General features: G+C 48.6%; 1 protein-coding gene across 3 annotated transcripts; it reads left to right on the top strand.

The window, feature by feature from the left end:
- Positions 1–2,347: 2,347 nt before the first annotated feature.
- Positions 2,348–21,427, top strand: AKAP3 (A-kinase anchoring protein 3). 3 transcript variants are annotated; one of them, XM_082223088.1, is made up of 6 exons: positions 2,348–2,473; positions 4,129–4,243; positions 4,542–4,568; positions 9,459–9,551; positions 11,404–13,518; positions 21,121–21,427. In XM_082223088.1, the coding sequence occupies exons 2-6, from the start codon at positions 4,241–4,243 to the stop codon at positions 21,274–21,276; spliced, it is 2,394 nt and encodes a 797-aa protein (XP_082079214.1). In that variant the 5' UTR covers positions 2,348–2,473; positions 4,129–4,240; the 3' UTR covers positions 21,277–21,427. The 3 variants fall into 3 exon arrangements, with proteins under 3 accessions (XP_082079214.1, XP_082079215.1, XP_082079216.1); XM_082223089.1 differs by lacking the exon at positions 4,542–4,568; XM_082223090.1 differs by lacking the exons at positions 4,129–4,243; positions 4,542–4,568 and having other exon boundaries at positions 2,361–2,473.
- Positions 21,428–22,936: the final 1,509 nt, after the last annotated feature.

Raw genomic sequence — 22,936 nt, 5'->3', positions numbered from 1 at the left:
TTTTCGGGTTTTTTTAAATAACAATAAACGACGGAATTGGGGTGCATTATTTTATATGAGGCACAGGTATTAAAGAAGGACCAGCAGTTCTATTTTGTTTTATTTTTATATTATTATTATTATTATTATTATTATTATTATGCATTTTTATCATTAAGGTAACTGATGCACATGAATGATGTTGAAGAGTAGTATCTCTGAAAATAAAAAAAATGCAGAATACAGGACTATAAGGTGTTTCCTAACATTTTAATGGAATTTGAATCGAGTTTCAGAAGGGGGGGAGGGAATCAAAGACTCCCTCGCCATCAGTGAAAAGGACTTTCTAAATGATTTACTTTCTATAAAAAATGACTGAACCTAAAGTTACCCAAAATCAAAGGGAAGGCCTTAAGACGTCAGCATCGCAGAAGATGAAATAAAATAAACAATTAGGAAGCATCCATCGCCAGGTGAAAATGACAGGTGAATTTTATAAATAAATAAAAACCCCTATAGTAATATTTTGATTCCAAATTTAGAACTACTTTTTTAATAATTACTGGAAGATGAACCTATTACAGATGTCTGGTGGAAATCTAGAATAATATTACTTTTGAAATCAGGTAAATATCCCAGTTGTATGGATTGTTGTAATTAATCAAGATGTGGAAATAGGTTTTTAAAGTAGTAGATAGGTAGCCGTGTTGGTCTGCCATAGTCAAAATAAAAAAATTCCTTCCAGTAGCACCTTAAAGACCAACTAAGTTAGTTCTTGGTATGAGCTTTCGTGTGCATGCACACTTCTTCAGATACACATCGTGTGCATGCACACGAAAGCTCATACCAAGAACTAACTTAGTTGGTCTTTAAGGTGCTACTGGAAGGAATTTTTTTATTTTGACTAGGTTTTTAAAGTTTGACGGGTAGACCATGTCATATAGCACCTAAGGTTATTAATTTGAATAATTAAATCAAGGAAGATAGCTGACTCTCTAAGGGGAGCATTAAATATAATTAATCACTGCAGCACTCCTACAGTGGTCCTTTCTATTCAAGCAACCAAAGCTTTTAATAAAGTTAATTGAGATTTTCTTAAGAGCTTATTAAAATTTCAGAAATTTGGCCCCCCAAAAATATAGGAATCATTAATCAACTTTAAAGCAACCATTTGGCTCATCTTCATATCAATGACAGGGATTGTAATATTTTTTTTCAAATTGTAATGGTATTAAACAAAGCCTTATCTCCACTTTTATTTGCTTTTTATCTAGAACCTCCTGCTGAACTATAAGAAATGACCCAGAAGTAGAGAATATCCAAATAAATCGCACGCAACACTGTATTTGAATATTTGCTTATTCTTTTATTATTAACAAACCATGGACAATCAACAAAGTAATCTATGTCTTTGATTTCGGATTTTGGCAGACGGTCGGGTCTTCAAATAAACTTAAAAGATATCAGAAATACTACATTTGAACAGAAATGGTTGTTTTCTGGGAAGAGAAAACAACTTATGCAAGAAATTACATATATATCAACACATTACAAGTCAATAAAATATTTGGTAGAGTAGAGATTCTCCCTAAAAAAAACTTGTAATGCTAGAAAAGACATGCAAAGGGATGTTTGGTCCAGCCAGTCGAAAACTTTCTGTTCCTCCTGGCTGGAGCATCCTTCCTTTTTCATGTGATAGAAGGTGGGCATGACCTAACCTGTCCAGGTAACAAGAGGATGAGTCACGTAGCACCCTTCCCTCTTTTTGACTTCCGTCTTCGTTTGACCAGCTATTAGCTAGGACTGCTCTGCTAGCTCTCAGCTAACAGAAGCACTTGGGTTATTACCCCATACGGGGTAGATCCACATGTACATATTTGTAACTAAGTCTGCCTTCGGGAATACAACTGTGAACTGATGTGAGTAAACTAATTTTATCATCTTTAAATAAGATTGGGGCGTCTTTATTCTGTTTAAGAGGGATTCAAGGGAATTTACCAAGAGCGTACAATTCAATCTGAGACAGATTGAATTGTATAATAGTGAGAGGCTCACACGAGCCTACAACCAACTATCTGCTGTTCATGTAAGAAAGGGGAATGTAACTCTGTTGCATAAAGGAACTTGCTAGCGCAAGTTAGGAAGGAAAGTAATAAACAAGATATCCTCTCTTGCCACCCTGAACATTCCCACATATTTTAGGCGCAGAGGGCTTCTCTTTTCCACAAAGGAATGATTAAAGGAGCCTTTAATTTCAGATCTCATGCCAGCCTTGGGCTAGCCTGGCCCCCTCCTTGCAGTGTTGACTGTTGCCATGGAAAAGCCAGTTTCTCCTGGTGCTTTGTGATGTCAGTCTGCATTCTGGCAAGTGGAGGGTAAGAGAGGTGACCAGAGCGTGGGGAGCTCTCAAAGAATATCCTGGAAGTTTTGGGCAAAAATTCTTCTTTTTTGGTGGGTGGGAATTCTTTTGGATGCTCGCGTTGATGTGATAGAGGTAGGCAAGGACCCTTGGTTCTGGAGTGAGCACATTTTGGGGAATTTAAAGCTGTGGAACTGGGTGGTGATAAGCAACATCTGCTGAAATTCCTTTTCCTCCAAGACTTCTGAAGGCATGTTCTCTTTCCCATTTGGTGACCCTACTGAAGAGAGCTCTTATTTGACCAGGGGGCAACCAGAGAAAAAGAATGAACTCATGAATTATTACCAGCTGCGTTGTACTTTTCTGTTCATCCACTCCAAAGATCGATCCAAATGGCCTTGCTGCTGTTTTGTCTGTTGTGTAGTAGGCATTATAAAGGTAAAGGGACCCCTGACCATTAGATCCAGTCGTGACCAACTCTGGGGTTGCGGCGCTCATCTCGCTTTACTGGCCGAGGGAGCCGGTGTACAGCTTCCAGGTCATGTGGCCAGCATGACTAAGCCGCTTCGGGCGAACTAGAACAGCGCACAGAAATGCCGTTAACCTTCCCACCAAAGCGGTACCTATTTATCACCAAAGCGGTACCTATTTATCTACTTGCACTTTGATGTGCTTTCAAACTGCTAGGTTGGCAGGAGCTGGGACCGAGCAACGGGAGCTCACCCCGTTGCGGGGATTCGAACTGCCGACTTTCTGATTGGCAAGTCCTAGGCTCTGTGGTTTAACCCACAGCGCCACCCGCGTCCCTGTAGTAGGTGTTAAGGATCAGGCAATTTCCCTTCTAGTGGGGCCCACCTAATTAATGAGAAGTGAATGAAAAATAGAATATTTGCATTTCTTCCAGGTGCAACGTTAAGAGAGTAAAGGGGAAAGTTCCTGTTGCTCTCACTCTTTGCCCTATTTCTGAGGTCACATGAGGAAATGTCTCAGCTGCACCTTTGTGTCAACCTAGCTCATGGATCTTAAATATTGGGCAGCTGTTATTTTAAACAGTTTAATAGGGCAATATGCTAGGCGGTCACACCAAAGGCACAAAGGAAAGCCATTTCCTCTTTCCCAGGCTAAACATGCCCAGCTCCTTCAACCATTCCTCAAAAGGTTTGGTTTCCACATCCTTGATCATCTTGGTCACCCTCCTCTGCACCCGTCCCAGCTCGTCAATATCCTTCTTAAAATGGTGGCACCCATAACTGATCACAGTACTCCATGTGTGATCTGTAAATTTATTTAACAAGTTAACAATAAATAAACATTAGCTTTCGGGCATGAATGTGAATTCTGCATAGCAGATCGGGGGGCACAGGAAGAGGAGAGGGAAGTTTTGTTGTGTAAATCTCAAGGATACTACACAGATCAACTTAATTAATAATTCTGTTCATCAAAATATATGTATTTTATGTCAGAAAAATTCTTTGTGAAGCGAGATGGGTGAGATGCACAGGAAATACAGAGTGATGGGCAAAAGTGTGTAATTTTAGAAAATCTCTGCTGTATCACATTCTCATTTTGCTCAATTAGTGGCACTCAGAATTGCAAAGGACAATTCCATTAGAGTAAATGGGAGTTGCTGAAGAGCATCCTGGTACTTAATTTCATTTCAACGGGTTTGGAAAAGGATAATTTTCCAATGGATTATGCCCAAGGATATTTGCTGTACTGGATTTGATGTTAATGCCCTACAACATAGTGGAGAGCTGTCAACAGCAATTTATTTTGTTCCTCTCTCATAGATTCTTTTATGTATATATATATATAGCAACTTATGGAAGCCATTCCTGGAAGTTGAGAGTGTCAGCAACTTTTCAGAGACGTCCCTTGGGCCTACAAATCGTATGAAAAAGAATGGTGGGTTTTTAGAAAAGGAAGAAAAAGGACAGAAATGTTACCAAAGCATAAGAGACTGAAAAATAATATTGGCATTCTTGAAGATGGTTGATATCTTGGTTGTATTTTTCTGCAGCTATTCCTAATTAGTTCATTTTGTGCTGGGGTTTTAGGTAGCTAATTTTTCTAAAGTCACTGGGGTATTGTGATTCATTGTTGGAGTGCTTTGATAAGTTAATAATGAGTTTCGTAGTTTCCTTGAATTATTTGCATTGCTAATTTTGATATTGTTCTGCTTTGGTTTTGCTGTCTCCTTTAGGCTTTCTTCGAACTGGAAAAGTGGAATGTAAATATAGATCTTTAAGAGAATCTGCTTCAGATAGTGATTGTAATACTGTTTGTTTAACACTTTTTATTATCCTCCAGAAGCTAAGCTACACAGGGTGGTATTCAATGACACAGTTCTGCAAAGTGCAGTGAACTTTCCAATCCTCTCTTCTTGTACTCGCTAAATCTGTTCTGGAGTCCCCCCCCCACCCAGGGCTAGCTACACCCCTGTTCCCCCCAACCCTCCATATCAGATTGGGGGGCACAGGAAGACGAGAGGGAAGTTTTGTTGTGTAAGTGTACATTCCTTGCACTAGTGAAAATACTTGGTTACCGCCCAGTTAGAGTAGCTAGCTACAGCACGTGTATTGTACCTAAAATAGCACAATTTCTCCCTTACATTTCCTTGTTATTTAAAGGGTTTGCAGAAGCTAGGATGGCATTTACCAAAGCCTAGTTAAATGTGATATCTTGAGCTATTTTAGAAGGTACAAAAATTGTGCATACCCAGTACTTTTTTTCTTTTTAAAAAAATGTGCAGGGGTACTCTAGTTTTGACTCAAGAAAATCACCATTTTATAGTTCAAATCGGGGGAAATAAATACAGTCAATCCACAAAAGAGTCACAAAATGTTTAGGGGTATACATACCCCTGCGTCCCCCCAGAAAAAGCACTGTACATACCTGTTCTTGTGGTTTAAGATCTTGTGCATATTAATGTCCCTTGTGTAGAAGCAGCTTGTCTGGTGGAGCAAAGCTGCCGTTCTAGCTTCTGGCCAGGGGTCTTGCTGTTGCTTAGAATGAGGGGTGAGGCATTGTGCCAATACAGCACTCTAGCTCAGTGGGTAGACCATTAGACTCTTAAACTCAGGGTTCGAGCCCCATGTTCGGCAGAAGGTTGGACTAGATGACCCTTGTGGTCCCTTCCAACTCTATACCTCCCCTCCCTCTCTCCCTCCTGGTAAACAGCATGAGACTCTGTCCTTATATAGTGGTGCCTTGCAAGACGAAATCAATTCGTTCCGCGAGTTTTTTCGTCTAGCGAATTTTTCGTCTTGCGAAGCACGAAATCCCATAGGAATGCATTGAAATTCAATTACCGTATTTTTCACCCCATAGGACGCACCGGCCCATAGGACGCATCAAGTTTTTTGGGGGGGATATAAAGGGGGGGAATTTATTTCCCCCCCCCCGGCGCTTGTGGGGCCGGCAGCGGGGAGAAGCGCTCTTCTCCCCGCGGCCCGCCTTGAGATCAGGTCCGGGGACAGCGGGAAGACACGCTGCGCCTCCCAGCTGTCCCCGGAGCTTGCGGGGCTGGCGTCGGGGTCTCCCCACCGTCAGCCTCCAAACCACTTCGGGAGACAGCGGGATGGCGGCGTTCCGCCTCCCTCTGTCCCCCAACCTTGTGGGGCTGGCGCTGGGGCTCTCCAGGCTTCAGCGAAAGCCTGCATTCACCCCATAGGACGCACACACATTTCCCCTTCATTTTTGGAGGGGGAAAAGTGCGTCCTATAGGGTGAAAAATACGGTAATGCGTTCCTATGGTCAAAAAAAGTCCAAACAAAGCCAAATTTGGTACAACAAGAGTTTATTAAGTCACACATACTGTAAAGAGCATTTCAAAAATTGAAGGAACAATAATTTAAGTTTCTAAACATGGCAGAAAAACATTTAAAAATCAACAAAGTGTACAGTACATTTTCTAAGACTCTGGCGGACCACTCAAAGAAGGTTCCTCTTCCACTCTTTGCTTCTTGCTGAAGAACCTTTCCATGGTCTGCTGCTTCATCCGCCTTTTCAGCACCTCCCTGAAAGGCGACATGACCCTCGTATCAAAAGTGTTCACAAGGTCATGTGCCACGTGCTTGTTAGGGTGGTGCCGCTGTGCAAAAGCCTGCACATCCTTCCACTTCATGCAAATGTCCCTCAGTTCTTTGGAGGACAGCAGTTCCTCAGTTGCTTCCTCCTCTTCCAGCGAGGCCTGCTCCTGCGCAGTCTCTGCCTGCAGTTCGACCAGCTCCACGGTGGTCAGCTCGTAGTCGTGCTCCTCCACCAGCTCGCTGACGTCCTCCTCTGTGACCTCCAGGCCCATGGTCCTCCCCAAGGCAACAATGTCCTGCACCACTGTTGACTCTGGTGCATCAGAGTCACTTGGTGCCACACAGTCCAGCCACAGGCTGCGCCAAGCGCAATTCAAATTTCTCTGGCTGATCCCGTTCCAGGCCGTGGTGATCATCTTCAAGCAGGTGACGATGTCGAAGTGGTCCTTCCAGAATTCCCGCAGGGTGATGGTGGTGCAATCAGTCACCTCGAAGCATCGCCTGAAAAGCTCCTTGGTGTAGAGTTTTTTGAAATTGGCGATGACCTGCTGATCCATCGGCTGGAGCAGTGGCGTGGTGTTAGGCGGCAGGAACATGATTCTGATGAAGCTGAACTCCTCCAACAAGTCCAACTCAAGGCCTTTAGGATGAGCAGGAGCATTGTCCACACAGAAATTCAAATCCAGAATTTTTTTAAAAAAACAACAACATGGCCCAATGGTCACAGAAAATCATAAAAATTAAAGAAAAACCACACAAGCTCCCAGATTCTTGCAAACTCCTCCTCAACTGTTCCCCCAGCCACCCACCACACAGAAATTCAAACCCATATTTTTTTTTTTAAAAAAAACCAAACAGAGTGGCCCAATGGTCACAAAAAATCATAAAAATGCAGAAAAAAACCACACAAGCTTCCAGATTCTTGCAAACCCCTCCCCAACACCAAGTCCTTGAATTCCAAACACCCCAACCCAAAATCCAAAAACCCCCCAAAAAGTTTTAAAAGTTTAACTTACCAAATGGCTGCAAAAGAAGTTTTGGAAAAGCTTCAAAAATCACCAAAGTCTTCAAAAACCTCAAAAAAGGCTACCACACCGCGTGCTATGAGTTGCTCCTCAAAGTCAAGTCGCAACTGTATTAACAGTGTTAAGAAAAAGGACACAAACTTGCACGACGTTTTCGTTTTTCGTCTTGCGAAGCAAGCCCATAGGGAAATTTGTCTTGTGAAGCAGCTCAAAAAACGCAAAACCCTTTCGTCTAGCGAGTTTTTCGTCTTACGAGGCATTCGTCTTGCGGGGCACCACTGTATCATATTCCGAGAGAACAATAAATGGGTCATATTTTAGGGTGGTATATTGAAAGTTCTCATAACCATTGCCTTTTTGCCAAATTCTTTAAACATTTTAACAAGAGCCAAGTAATTTCATTTCAGCATTTTCCCAACATTCATAAAACATTTCTAGTAATAATAATACAAAAAAGGACAATAGAATAAAAGCAATCCAGTCTTCTTCCAGCGTCCCCTCCCCCCGGTCCCGGGATTGTCAGTCCTTTTTATCCCAATAGTCTGGCACATTAACCTGGTGCCCTTATGTCCGAGGCCTTCAAATCTCTTCCATGTCCCTTTCGCAACTCTTCTTCATATTTTCCTTTCACTCGCGGGAACTCCAACTTTGTAGTGTTTTTGACCCTTTTCAACAAATCAGCCCCTTTCTCATAGTCCAGACTAAGCTCCATGTGATGTTTTAAAGCATGTTTCAGATTCCCTCCAAAATTGGAAATCCCAACAGCTCCAAACCTCTGACGGCCCATTGCCAGACTCGGAAAGTCCAAACATCCCTGCATAGGGGGGTCAGTCCAACCCCCCATTTCCAGTTCAATCCAAACTTTATCTTTCCAAGTCTGGTTTTTTCCAAGTTCATTTGTCAAATCCAAAAGCTCACTTTCCTGCTGGGCTGAAAGTCCCTCCATCCCTGGTGTCCCAGATTCAGCAAGGTCCTCCTCTTTCTGTTGTTCTGTCGTGGCACACTCCTGTTTTAATTCCTGAGTGGGCTCCATATAATTTTCCACTACTTGATCAAAGGCTCTGGCAGCTTTTGTCATAAAATCCATCTTCCGACTTAACTGATCCAATAGGGCACTTATATTACAGAAAGCACCCAACAGTGCTTCTGAAGGCATTGTCCTGCAAGGTCACAAAACTCTTTCCCACAGTTGTAATCAGTAAACAGTTGCAAGTTCCCAGGATTTAGTTACAATTTCATAGCTCCCCTCTAGGGGGAAAGACTTCTGGTTGTTCTTTTCCTTGAAAACAATAGAAACAGAGCTTCTTCTTTAAGATATTTTGTCCATATTTGTTCTTTTTTTTAAAAAAAGTGAAATTAAACAATGGAATCACAGTGTTTCCCTCCTTTTAACTATCTGTCAAAGCATTTATTTCTGGTCAATGAGCTTCAATTGTCAAATCTGACACCCCGCTCCAGGGTCAGGACAGTGGAAAATTACTTTACTTTAGCTTTATTTCCACAGGTTTAAACAACTCAATAACAGTCCCCCTTCTTCTCCTGCTTCCGAAGGGGGGTTCCGCAATTTTGAATGATGAAAGACGATCCTTTAAAAGTGATTTTTAAGGCTCTAGTTTACGTTGTCTTTGCTTTGTTATAACTACAAGAGAATGGAAGGGTGACTTCCTGTTTAGCCCTTTCCATTTCAGTACCAAATTGGGATAAATTTTAAAGTCCAAGTTCCTTTTATTTCGCCAATTCTTGTTTAAAATCCAGGTATTTAGCGTTCCAGTACTCACGGTTAGTTATTTTCAATGCCAAATTGTCCCAGGAAAAAGGCAGCGCTCTCCGGCAACGTGAATGTTGTGGTTTTGAAATCCAGAATTTTGCTTCTGCTTTTACAGAGTTTTATTTGAGTCTGTGTTTGTTTTTATTGACATTAACTTGTGTTGGTCTTTTACAAATACATAATTCCCTTCTGATTTGTAAAAGGTCTGGTGACTAGATACAAATAAACAAATCTGAATTAAGCTGAATATGGCCCCCTGGAAATTTAACTCTAGTTGTAATTCCTATTTATTGCAGATGACAGAGAGTATCGACTGGTTGCAGAGCCAGAGTGGATTGTGTAAAGTTGATCGTTATACTGCAAGTGATGAGGAGGACCAGAACTGGACAGTAAGAAATAGATAGTTATTTCGGCATAATTGCTTTCTGGAGACTAATGTTGTTGCTTCTTAATGTGATAGGACTGAAGATATGTTTTATCCTTTACGTTTGAGCTCAGGTGCCGACAGTATTTCCTGGGTTCGGTACACTATATGTGAATTGGGTTCTCTGACCCAGTGACAAAGAGCACACAGATTTGCATAAAATGTGTTTTCCTTTGCAGGTGGAGTGGAAGGCCCCCAAATAAGCCAGCAGCCACAAATGTACAGCCATACCTCGGGTTGAATGTGCTTTGGGATGAGCGCGTTTGAGTTGTGCTCCGCGGCAACCCGGAAGTAATGGAGCGTGTTACTTCCGGGTTTTGCCGCTTGCGCATGCGCAGACGCTCAAAATAGCGTCATGCGCAGAAGCACTGAAACATGACCCGCGCAGACGCACGGACACGGGTTACGTTTGCTTCTAGATGCGAACGGGGCTCCGGAACGGATCCCGTTCGCATCTAGAGGTACCACTGTAATGTCTACCAGACAGAATCTGAACTGGTGAAGCTTTTCCCCATAGTTCTGCTTCCATGCCAGAAAAGGGCTGTTGAATTTCTGCCTGCCACAGGGGTGTTAAAGGCACAAGAACATGGCTTCTCCCAGTACTAGCTCTAAGCCAAGGCCTAGGTTCCCATCCCATATCTACTTATCTAGGAGTAAGTCCCAAGAAAAAGAAAGAGACTTCTATTATAGCTTAGTTGCATCACACATTGGGGTTACATTCCAGAGGCATCACGTATACACGGAAATCATATATAGCTATTTTTTCGGCTGACAAGGGGCGGAAACCCCACAGGAAGCCTTACCCTGTTGTCTCCCTTGCCTTCCCTCACTCCTCCACATGTGAGCAGGGGTGAAGGAAGGGGGGTGCGGTGGATGCGGATCACCCCAGGTGTCACTACTGAGGGGAGTGACAAAATGCCGGACGGCACACTTTTCCTGGACCAGGCAATCAATATCCATTAGAATGGCACTTGGGACTTTTCAGTGTTTCCCAGAATCAAAAGAGCGAGGAAGTTGTACTTACTGACTACAGTGGTACCTCGGGTTAAGTACTTAATTCATTCCAGAGGTCCGTTCTTAACCTGAAACTGTTCTTAACCTGAGGCACCACTTCTCTGATTCAGGGTGGCATTGTTCTTTCTTCATATGCTCTTCACTGAAGAGCAGAAAACACAAGTCAGTTTTAGACCAGATGTACCAATATGGACTGCAATGAGGTGTCTTCTCTTATCCAGGCTAAACCACTGTTCCTCATAAACTTGATTTCCACACCCTTTTCCGTCTTGGTCACCCTTCTCTGCACATGTTCTAGCTTGTCATTATCCCTCTTAAACGGCAGAGACAAGAACTGGACACAGGACTCCAGGCAGTCAGACCAAAGCAGAACAGAGTACTGCTGATACTTCCCTTGATCTAGACACTGTGTTTCTGTCAATGCAGCCTACAACTGAATTCACTTTCTTTGCTGCTGCATCACACTGATGACTCAGGTTATGCTTGTGGTTTACTAGGACCGCTAGATCCTTTTCACACATACAGTGGTACCTCGGGTTAAGAACTTAATTCATTCTGGAGGTCCATCCTTAACCTGAAACTGTTCTTAACCTGAAGCACCACTTTAGCTAATGGGGCCTCCTGCTGCTGCCGCGCCGCCGGAGCACAATTTCTGTTCTCATCCTGAAGCAAAGTCCTTAACCCGAGGTACTATTTCTGGGTTAGCGGAGTCTGTAACCTGAAGCGTATGTAACCCGAGGTACCACTGTACAATAACCACGGGAACTAAACCGTTGTGAAATTGTCTTTTGTTTGCTGTTTAGACCGACTCAACCAAGCTTTTTCAGCAAACTGCCTCTGACCCGCTCAAAGTCCTAAGCTGGCTCCGAAAAGATCTGGAAAACTGTGCCATCGGAGTCCAGAATGTGTTGAATGCCAGTAACAACGCAGGGGGTGCAAAATCGAGAGACCCCTCCACGACGAGGCAAAACATGCCGCAACGCAATGTGCGTTCCCCGGGCGGTTTCAGTGTCTGCGATGAGGAATTCAGTGTGAACGTCAGCTCCAACAGGGCTTCGCCCACCTTTCACTTGTCCATGAAGACTTCTTGTCAGAAGGAATCCAAGGATGAAGAAAGCGATGGCTCTACTTCACCAAACACAAATCCTGATCCGGATGACGTATCTTTTTATTGCAATAGGCTTTCCAACCTTGCCATAGCTATGGCCCGGAAAGAGATGAACGACCGGTCAGATGGCAACAACACATGCATACATAAGTCGCTTTATGGCCCTGCTGGGGACCACAGCCACAGGTCTATCGGTGTGGGTACGGAGGACATCAAGCACAATGTACCACCCAAGATGTGTGAAGGCGAATATGAAGAAACCCCAGCTTCTAAGAAGAAGACCGCATTTTATTACAAAGAAGAAAATGCCGAAATACCCAATAAGAGTGACCCTTACAGGGACGAAATCAAAGGCTGCAACCGCAAGAAGCGCTTTGGTCCAGACGAGTACAGCAACTCCCTGAGCAAAGGCATATTGGTTTACGCCAACAACGTGGTTTCCGATATGATGGTCTCGGTTATGAAGACCATGAAGGTGAAGGTGAACGACTCAAACATCGCTTGTGCCGTGTTGAAGAAGGTTCTGCTGAAGCACTCCAAAGAGGTTGTCTCTGATTTCATCGACTCCTGCATGAAGAACTTACACGATGTCACTGGAACGCTCATGACCGACTCTGACTTTGTTTCCGCCGTGAAGCGAAGCCTCTTCACGCAGGGAAGTCAGAAGGCCTCCGAAATTGTCCAAGCCATGCTCAATCGGTTACACAACGCTTTGATTGTGCAGAAGCACGTGAGCGATAGGGGAAAGTCTCAGAGCATGGCCTTTGCCAGTGTCAAGACAGGCTCCGGACATGATGGAAAGTCTCAAAACATGAGGTTTTCTGCCACCAAAACAGAATCGTGCAAAGAGAAAGAAATGACCTGCGCAGAAACCGTGGGCAACCACATCATAAAGGAGGGCCTCACCATGTGGCACCAGAAACAACATGACGACTGTTCAAATCCCCAGTCATCAAAGGCTGGGTGGAATCCAGAAAACCAAGATCTTGCTAACCTCTCAACAGATTCTTGGGCAAGAGACCTGATTGTGACAGCCTTGCTGCTGATACAGTACCATCTCGTCCAGCAGGAGAATGCATTGAAAGAGGCCGAATGTGGCAGGAGCGGCAAGGCAGGTGGCACCGGGTTCGGGTTCTTGTCTCAAGACAAAGGTGGCAACGCCTGCACACTGCCTTTATCAAAACAGTTTGACTCGTTGAAGCAAAGCGACGACGAGCAGTCGGAGACGAATGCCGAGAATGACATGTCAAGTGTCGTAGTCATGCTCATGCAAAAGCTCATCAACGAGACGGTCAACAAATTAGGAGGAAACACTGGAACTTTGATGGCCGACGAGGCCTACAAGAGCACTTACAAATGCCCCGAGGGACCTGGGCCTTCAGGCACTTCCGAAGTAGACCACTCCTACGAGGAGGCCATTTCTGGACTGACCAAAATGATTCTGGACCAGTTTGACGTCAACAGGAAGGAAGGAGGCAGCGGGCCTTTCATTGACAACCTGGTGGATACAGTGACCAAACTGTGTCTCATGATAGCCAAATACAGCAATCCTGAGTCAGGTCTGGGGGATATGGGAGACGGGGAAGACGCTTGCGGGCCTCTGTATGCAAAGGGCACAGATTCTGCAGAAAGCCGAATAGGGTCAGGGGAAGACACAGTGTCTGGCCGCAAAGTGGTTGTAACCAACCAGAATGCTCCGGAGAACATTCAGAACAAACAGCTTCAAGCCATCCTTCAGTGGGTAGCAGCCTCTCAGTTGAACGTCCCCGTGTTGTACTTCATGGATGATGATGAAGAGACCCTGAATAAGGTACCGTATTTTTCGTCCCATAGGACGCTCCGTCCCATAGGGCGCACCTAGTTTTTTTGGGGGGAAATAAAGGGGGGGGGAAATTCCCTTTATTTTCCCCCCAAAACCAGGTCGGGGAAACCGAACCAGGTCGAGGAACAGCGGGATGGCGGCGCTGCGCCGCCCTGCTGTCCCCCGAGCTTGTGGGGCACTTATCCTGCTCACCAAGAGCTGTGAGTTTACAGTATGTTGGGACACTTTACACAGCTGAATATCTAAAGAACTTGACAGTGATCAACTACTGCAGACTTTTTACCAAGGACAGACTGAATATCTTTCCTTCCGAATTGCTTCAAGACAGATTTGCGGGTATTCCTTACTCTGCTAGATTATGCCCCTGTACAAATCAGGTAGAAAATCTATACAGTATATTCCACTGGCCTGCAGACTGTACAAGCCGGTCAGACAACAAAAGATTCTTCCTTTAATTGCAAACCCACACAATTTTATGTTAGGCACCTATTAGAGGATAGGATTCCAAGCATATCTGTCAGGGGTTCAGGAGCAGAGGCGAGGGCAAGGGAGGAAACAGAGAGCGAGGGGGAGGAGGCAGACGAAAGGATGAGTGATGACGACGACCCGAGATCTCCGAGCCTTTCCAGTGAATCAGAAGATTCACAAAAAGGAGCACCAGTGGCCAGGGCAAGGGGGGAGACTAGGGGGACACCCCAGGAAGAAAGAGCCAGAGGGGACTCAGAGGGGAGCAGTTGGAGATCGGGACCAACGTCACCGCCAGAGAGTAGGAAAGAGGAAGAGCGCCAGGGAGCAAGCGCTGGCAGCTCGCAACAGGAGGGAGGGCACGAGTCAGGAGTGGTCACACCTTCATCGGGGAGCGAAGTGACGGTTAGACGGAAAGTGGAAGGTTGGGCGCGCGCGCCAAGTTCAAATGCACAGGAAGGTGGCGCAGTAGGCAGCCCGGAAAGGGAGCCAGGTCCTAAAGCCCGGCGCAAGGAGACAGAAGGGTCCGGGGGGTCAGCGTCAGAAGAATCCCGGAAGGAAGAGACCCAGGGGGGCAGAGGGACCCAGAGGAGAACTGTCAGGCGGAAAAGGTGGAGCAGGGCTAGGATATTAAGTTGGTGCGCAAGGGGCGGAGACTCAGACGGAGCTTCGCCGATCTAAGCATAAGACGTAGGGTTGCACGCAGCAGCTCGAGAACGGAGACTGTAACTCAATAAAGACTTTTATTTAACGACCGCTGGCTAGCGTGATCCTCTGTGAGCTCGGATCTGGAAGTAACCCTGACAGTAAGCTCCGTCTCATTAAATTGTGGGCATCCACGGCCTCGCGGAGAGGAGAGAAAGCGGGTGCCTACAAGAGAGCTCACGAACGGCAGACAACATGACGGCCGAACAGCAAATAACGGAACTCAGAGAAGCAGTTTCACGACTGACTGCCGAGGCGCTGGCGTCCAGGAAGAGAGAGGAGGAAGCAGCTGCCGCCTACAGGGATCTCCAGGTCAGGTTGGACGTGCTTACGAAGCAAGGGCAACAGACACCCAAATCAGAGGGGAATGGGTTGGGGAGACGCACAGGCGGTCTAGTCTCGCACTTCGATGGGAATTTGCAACAGTACCCCAACTTTAGAGCAGACGTAATGTGTGCACTGCAACTACTGCACAAAGACTTTAGAGATGAACAAGAGAAAGTGGGGTTCATCATGTCCCATTTGCATGGAGACGCAAAAGCATGGCTGCGCAATTTGTGGAGAGATAAGGATCCTGCGCTCCAAAATGCAGACGCCTTTATTAAAGCGATGGATGGCTGTTTTTTATCAAGCATTGACGTGGATCTTGCCCGAAAGGAGGTGCATGGACTAAGGCAAGGGAGGGCCAGCGTAAGGCAGTATCATGCCCGCTTTTTCGCTTTGGTCAGTGCCCTGGAATGGGACAGAGATTCGGCTCCTGTCAGAGACCTTTTTTGGGAGGGCTTGCACAACTCGGTTAAAGATGAGATTGCGAGGGGGGAGAGACCCCGGACCACGCAGGAGATCGTTCAGAGGGCGCTGGCGGTGGGGGTGCGGCTGGAAGAACGTCCGTGGAGCAGGGACAAAGGGCGCAGCGGGCGCGAACCAGCCAGGGGCTCCTCCTTCCTTCCCAGAGAAGTAGCGCGTACGCAATCCACGCCTCCAACAGGAGGAGGGGTGGAACCGATGGAGGTTGGGAGTGCAAGGGCTCAGTCAGCAGCCAGAGCCCTAGCACCGGCAGCAGTGAAAGCGAAGCCTCCTAGAGGGACCAGGAAGTGTTATATCTGCGAGGATCCAGGGCATATGGCGAAAGAGTGTCCCCGGAGGCTCCACAAGCACACTGCAGCCTCAGCAATGGTGACTGCAGCAACGCAGCACGGAGAACCACAGCAGGGAAACGACGATGTCTGGCTGGAGGAAGAGGCACTGGGGCCCAGCCAGACATGTCAGTGAAGCAGTCCCCAGAGATTTTACCGCCCATGGACCCCCTCCCGCCCAAGCCAGTAGTGAGGCTCACCGCATCGCTCCAGCTACCCAATGGAATCACCATGGACGTGCCAATCACCGTCGACTCGGGAAGCAATGCAGACTTCATAGGGCAGGACTTTGTCGACCGGCACGCTATACAGTTGCTGCCTGCCACGCTGCCCCTGCAGGTCGTCACGGTGGATGGCAGGGAGCTGCTAGGGGGGCAAGTGGTGAAGCAGACGCCACCTATGGTGCTGCGGCTTGGAAATCACAGGGAAATCATCAGCTTCAACGTCACTCAACTCTCGGACACGCCAATTGTATTGGGCATGAGTTGGCTGGACAAGCACAGCCCGACGCTGGCTTGGTACCAGAGGCAGCTGACCTTCGGCTCTTCCTTTTGTGCTGAACACTGCATCATGCCCCAGCAGGAAGGGGAGCAAGAGGAGTCACAGATGCTGCTAGGCACGCTGCAAGCGATTCCCCACAAGTACGCAGAATTTTTGGAGGTTTTCTGCGAGAAGGAGGCAGACAAGCTACCCCCCCACAGACCATATGACTGCAAAATTGACCTGCTGCCGGGGGCGGCGCTGCCCAAAGGGAAGCTGTATTCCATGTCTGAAGACGAACTGCAGGAACTCAAAGAGTTCATAGATCATAATTTGAAGCGCGGTTTCATCCGAGAGTCCCAGGCAGCGGGGGGCAGTCCTGTATTCTTTGTGAAGAAGCGAGACACGCCCCAAAAAAGACTCGTAGTGGACTACCGCATTTTGAACAGTGTGACCAAGCCATCGGACTTCCCCATGCCCCGAATCGACGACCTCCTCGCAAAAGTACGCAAGGGCAGCGTGTTCACCAAGTTGGATCTGCGAGGGGCGTACAACCTCATTCGCATGCGGGAAGGAGATGAGTGGAAGACAGCCATGTTCACGCCCCTGGGCACCTACGAATATAGAGTTATGCCTTTTGGATTGCAAAATGGCTCCCACGTGTTTCAAGCTTTCATGCATCACGTGTTGGCGGGGCTCCTCTACAAGACGTGCGTCTGCTTCTTGGATGACATCCTGATCTTTTCGGAATCGCAGCAGGAGCATGACAGACACGTCAGGGAAGTGCTGAGCAGGCTCCAGCAACATAGGCTTTACGCCAAGCTGGAGAAGTGCCAATTCGACGTGACGGAGGTGGATTTCCTGGGCTACAAGTTGTCTGACAAGGGGCTCGCCATGGACAGCGCCAAGGTTCGAGCGGTGTTGGATTGGAAAAGCCCACGCAACCGGAAGTAGGTCCAACGGTTTGTCGGCTTCGCGAACTTCTATCGCAAGTTCATCAAAGGCTTCGCTATGCAGACAGCGGCCATCACGGACACGCTCAGTTCCAAGAAAAAGAAGTTCGTCTGGACAGCACAGGCGGAGCAGTCCTTTCAGGCACTCAAGCGTCTTTTCGCGTCGGAGGAACAGCTGCTTCATGTCGACCCCAGCAGGCCGATGAGAGTTGAAACAGACGCCTCGGACAGGGCCGTCGGAGCAGTCCTGCTGCAGAAGGACCCGCAGGGGGTTTGGAGGCCCGGAGCGTTTTACTCCAGGAAGCTCAGCAAGTCCGAACAGAACTACACCATCTGGGACAGGGAGTTGCTGGCTATTCATGCAGCGTTCAAAGCATGGAGGCACTTCCTGATTGGAGCCAAGCACACGGTGCAGGTCTGCACGGACCACAAGAATCTGGAGCACTGGCGCACGGCACAGTTCCTGAACCAGAGGCAGATACGTTGGGCTGAGTTCTTTGCGAACTTCGACTTCCGGATAGAGTATGTCCCGGGGGACACCAACATCATGGCGGACGCGCTCTCCCGTAAGCCACAGTATCTGGAGGACGCCACGCCAGCGGCCGCCATGCACATCTTCGCACCAACAGTGTGGGCGTGCGCTGCGGCGACAGTGGACCTGGAGGCGGTGCGACGAGCGTTGCAGAATGACTCCTTCGTGCAAGCAAAGATGGCAGAGATGCAAAGGGGCACGGCAGCGACCGACGGGTTCCAGCTGAGAGATGGATTGCTCATCCGCAAAGGGGCCATCTACGTGCCGGGAGACGAACTTCGCGCCAAGGTACTGCATCAGCTGCACGACGCGCCCACTGCCGGGCACTTTGGCAAGGAGAAGACGGTGGAATTAGTCGCCAGGGATTTCTGGTGGCCCGGAATGAGAGGGGAGGTCGCGGACTATGTGGCGAGGTGCGACACCTGTCAGAGGGCCAAACCAGTGCACAGCCCGCCGGCCGGACTGTTGGAACCGCTGCAAACTCCGGTCGAGCCATGGGAGAGAGTCGCCCTGGACTTCGTCACGGATCTGCCCAGCTCGAGGGGCAAGACGGCAGTGCTGGTGGTGGTGGACTTGTTCTCCAAGATGGCACATTTCATCCCGTGTGCGAAGGTGGCCACGGCGGAACAAACCGCCAAACTGTTCATAGACCACGTGTTCAAGGTTCACGGTCTGCCACGGTCTATTCTGTCCGACCGCGGGCGGCAGTTCATCTCGAATTTCTGGCAGAAGCTGATGGGCTTCCTAAACGTCAAGATCAACCTGGCGTCGGCGAGACACCCGCAGACCAACGGGCAAGCGGAGCGGGTCAATGCCATCATGCAGCAGTACCTGAGATGCTATGCGAATCAACAGCCTGCGACGTGGGTGGATTACCTGCCGCTCGCCGAGTTCGCCTACAACAACACGAAGCACGTGTCCACGGGGGTCACGCCGTTCTTCGCCAACAACGGGAGGCACCCCAGAACCTTCCCGGGACTGGAAAGACTGGTGGAGGGGGAGCCGCAGACAGCAGATGCGTTCGCGTCGGAGTTGCAAGAGGTTCACGATCAGCTGCGGCGGCACCTGGAGCTGGCCAAACACGCATACAAGGTGCAGGCAGACAAACACAGAAGGGTTGGCGAAGAGATCCATGTGGGAGACTGGGTCTGGTTAGCAGCCCACGCAGTGCCGGCCAGGTCGTTGGCCAAGAAGAAACTAGGGCATAAGCAACTGGGGCCCTACCAAGTCGAAGAGCAGGTCAACCCGGTGGCTTTCAGGCTGGCGCTTCCGGAGGGTTCCAGAATGCATCCGGTGTTCCACAGATCGGTGCTCACTCCCTACAAGGCACCGCACAGGTTTCAGGAACCCGGCACGGCGCCGAGTCCGCTCCGAGAGGGAACCAGGCAACGGGGAGTGGCACAGGAGGTGCGCCTCAATGAAGTCACGGAGATTTTGGACTCCAGATGGGGGGAAGAGGGGGTAGAATACCTTCTCGCTAAGGAGGGCACCCCGGCCAATGCCAACAGCTGGGTGCCGGGCTACGCTCTAGATGAACCTCTGCTCAAGGAAGAGTTTCATGCCCTCTTTCCCCATAGGCCAATGCCGGCGGACTTTTTCGACGACTGGCTTTTCACGCCCACGCTTTCAGCCAGCACGTTCCGGGGGTTCGACTCGGATGAGGAACCGACACGAGACGCCCGTTCCCCGGAGGGGTCACCCTCAGGATCTGCCTCAGAACCCTCGTATTGGTGGGATGATCGACCAGAGGAGCAGTGGCGCAGGGAGTGGCTGGAGGGTCCAGGACGAGCTACGCCTACAGAAGGAAGCGAGGGAGAGACCGGACATGGACGTTTTCGGGGACGACCAGGGTCTCAAGCACGGCGGCACAGAGATGGAAGCAGAGGTGACCGTCGTCGACGAGAGCAGGGAGGAAGAACCGGAAGACTTCGGATGGAGGCCCGCCACGGGAAGCGAACTGTACCCGACATTTGTCCCCTTGACACTGCAGCACCCAGTTCCCGCACCGGAAGGAGGGGAGGGGGGAAGAGGGGGCTTCGAGGGGGGGATGGATGTCAGGGGTTCAGGAGCAGAGGCGAGGGCAAGGGAGGAAACAGAGAGCGAGGGGGAGGAGGCAGACGAAAGGATGAGTGATGACGACGACCCGAGATCTCCGAGCCTTTCCAGTGAATCAGAAGATTCACAAAAAGGAGCACCAGTGGCCAGGGCAAGGGGGGAGACTAGGGGGACACCCCAGGAAGAAAGAGCCAGAGGGGACTCAGAGGGGAGCAGTTGGAGATCGGGACCAACGTCACCGCCAGAGAGTAGGAAAGAGGAAGAGCGCCAGGGAGCAAGCGCTGGCAGCTCGCAACAGGAGGGAGGGCACGAGTCAGGAGTGGCCACACCTTCATCGGGGAGCGAAGTGACGGTTAGACGGAAAGTGGAAGGTTGGGCGCGCGCGCCAAGTTCAAATGCACAGGAAGGTGGCGCAGTAGGCAGCCCGGAAAGGGAGCCAGGTCAGGAAAGGGAGCAAGGAGACAGAAGGGTCCGGGGGGTCAGCGTCAGAAGAATCCCGGAAGGAAGAGACCCAGGGGGGCAGAGGGACCCAGAGGAGAACTGTCAGGCGGAAAAGGTGGAGCAGGGCTAGGATATTAAGTTGGTGCGCAAGGGGCGGAGACTCAGACGGAGCTTCGCCGATCTAAGCATAAGACGTAGGGTTGCACGCAGCAGCTCGAGAATGGAGACTGTAACTCAATAAAGACTTTTATTTAACGACCGCTGGCTAGCGTGATCCTCTGTGAGCTCGGATCTGGAAGTAACCCTGACAATATCTTTTGCAGTTGCCAAGTTTCTTTCTGAGGCAGTCAGGATCAGAAAGCACTTTGTATTAGTTAAAGGTCTGGGACAAACTTAGTTTTATCCAACGCTCAAGTAGTACGTATGTATTTTGTATTTTTATGTACAGTACTGGAATCTATTTGTGGGTCTTTGGACTGTATTAAAGAATTGACTGACTAGGCAATGTTCTGTTTCCAGATGTTTTGGACTACAACTCCCATCAGGCCCAGCTAGCATGAGTAACGGTTAGGGAGAACAGACGTTTAGCTTGGAAAAGCTATGTTGACTTACCCCTGTGCTGCAGTATAGCGGAAGCTGGGCCTGATTGTATAAACTGGGCTTCCATCTTGAGTAGAATATGATTTTGGAAATGGGCTATTGGGCAGATGGTGCAGGAGGGTGGGAATGTGAAAGTTCTGGTGGGTGAATGTGAACCAATACCAGCGCCCCATCCACGCTCCCCAAATAAATCGCACTCATCGCTGTCTTTTCCTCCCAACAGCTTCAGCAACTCTCCACAGTGGCCGTGGACAGGGGCTACAGCGTCGGAGAAGTGATGCAGGCAGTTCTGAAGTATGAGAAGGAAAGGCAGCTGGGGGAGGCCTTGGGCAACTTTGTGCGGCTGCCAGTTCTGGACTGGCTGCTTCAAAACCTGTGAACACGACGGCCTCTCCCTGCGCCCTCCGAGTGCAGGCTTCTCTTCCGTCACAGCATTAATTTCCACAGCACTCATTTGTCAGATATGATGTTATGAGTTTTACTAAACCTTCCCCTGCTGAGCAGTCAAATGAATAAAAGGAAATACTTAAGTGGCGGAGCGGTCTTCATTCCTAGGCATTTCAACTAAAATGGGGCATTTGAGGGAAACTTTGGAACTTGCTCCTCCAGTGATGGCCACCAACTTAGATGGCTTTAAAAGAAGATTAGACAAACTCATGGAGGAGAGGGCTTTTGGTGGCTATGCTCTACCTCAGGCTTCCTCAAACTCGGCCCTCCAGATGTTTTGAGACTACAATTCCCATCATCCCTGACCACCGGTCCTGCTAGCTAGGGATCATGGGAGTTGTACAGGGGGCGTGCAGGTGTGGGGGATTCCCTGGTCCTGAATGGGGTAACTGTGCCCCTGAAGGACCAGATGGCGCAGCCTGGGAGTCATTCTGGACTCACAGCTGTCCATGGAGGCACAGGTCAATTCTGGGTCCAGAGCAGCTGTCTACCAGCTCCACCTGGTACGCAGGCTGAGACCCTACCTGCCTGCCAGAGTGGTGCATGCTCTAGTTATCTTCTGGTTGGACTACTGCAATGCACTCTACGTGGGGCTACCTTTGAAGGTGTCCTGGAAACTGCAGTTAATCCAGAATGCGGCAGCAAGACTGGTGACTGGGAGTGGCTGCCGGGACCACATAACACCGGTCCTGAGAGATCTGCATTGGCTCCCGGTACGTTTCTGAGCACAGTTCAAAGTGTTGGTGCTGACCTTTAAAGCCCTAAACGGCCTCGGTCCTGTATACCTGAAGGAGCGTCTCCACCCCCATCGTTCAGCCTGGAAACTGAGTTCCAGCTCCGAGGGCCTTCTGGCGGTTCCCTCATTGCGAGAAATGAGGTTACAGGGAACCAGACAGAGGGCCTTCTCTGTGGAACACCTGCCCTGTGGAACGCCCTCCCTTCAGATGTGAAGGAAATAAGCAGCTAGCTTCTCTTTAAAAGACATCTGAAGGCAGCCCTGTTCAGGGAAGTTTTTAATATTGAATGCTGTATTGTTTTTAACACTTGATTGGAAGCTGCCCACAGTGGCTGGGGAAACTCAGCCAGATGGGCGGGGTATAAATAATAAATTATTATTATAATATTATTATTGTAGGCCAAAAACATCTGGAGGGCCGAGTTTGAGGAAGCCTGCTCTTCCTCCACAGCTGGAGGCAGCAATGGTTCTGAATGCCAGTTTCTGGAAGCCACTGGAGGGAAGAGAAGCTCTTGGTTTCATGTCCCGCTCCATGGCTTCTCACAGGCATCCGGTTGACCACTCTGACAGCAGGATGCTGGACTTAGGTAGGCAGCCTGAACCAGCAGGCTGGATCTGAATTGTTTTTCTTGCGGCAGTTATTCTGTTGCAAATGTTTTAAATACTGCCTTCTTTGCCACCAATGCTATTTGAATTACCGTATTTTTCGCTCTATAACACACACCCGACCATAACACGCACGTAGTTTTTAGAGGAGGAAAACAAGAAAAAAAAATATTCTAAACGAAACAGTGGATGTATGATTTTTGTGGTTCATGCTGTGGCCACAGACATGTGATCTGACAGTGAGTTTGGA

The sequence above is a fragment of the Podarcis vaucheri genome (assembly GCF_965113315.1).
Source record: "Podarcis vaucheri genome assembly, chromosome: 5".
Lineage (NCBI taxonomy): Eukaryota > Metazoa > Chordata > Lepidosauria > Squamata > Lacertidae > Podarcis > Podarcis vaucheri.
Note: the sequence above shows the minus strand (reverse complement) of the source record. Positions and strands in the feature narration are given on the sequence as shown.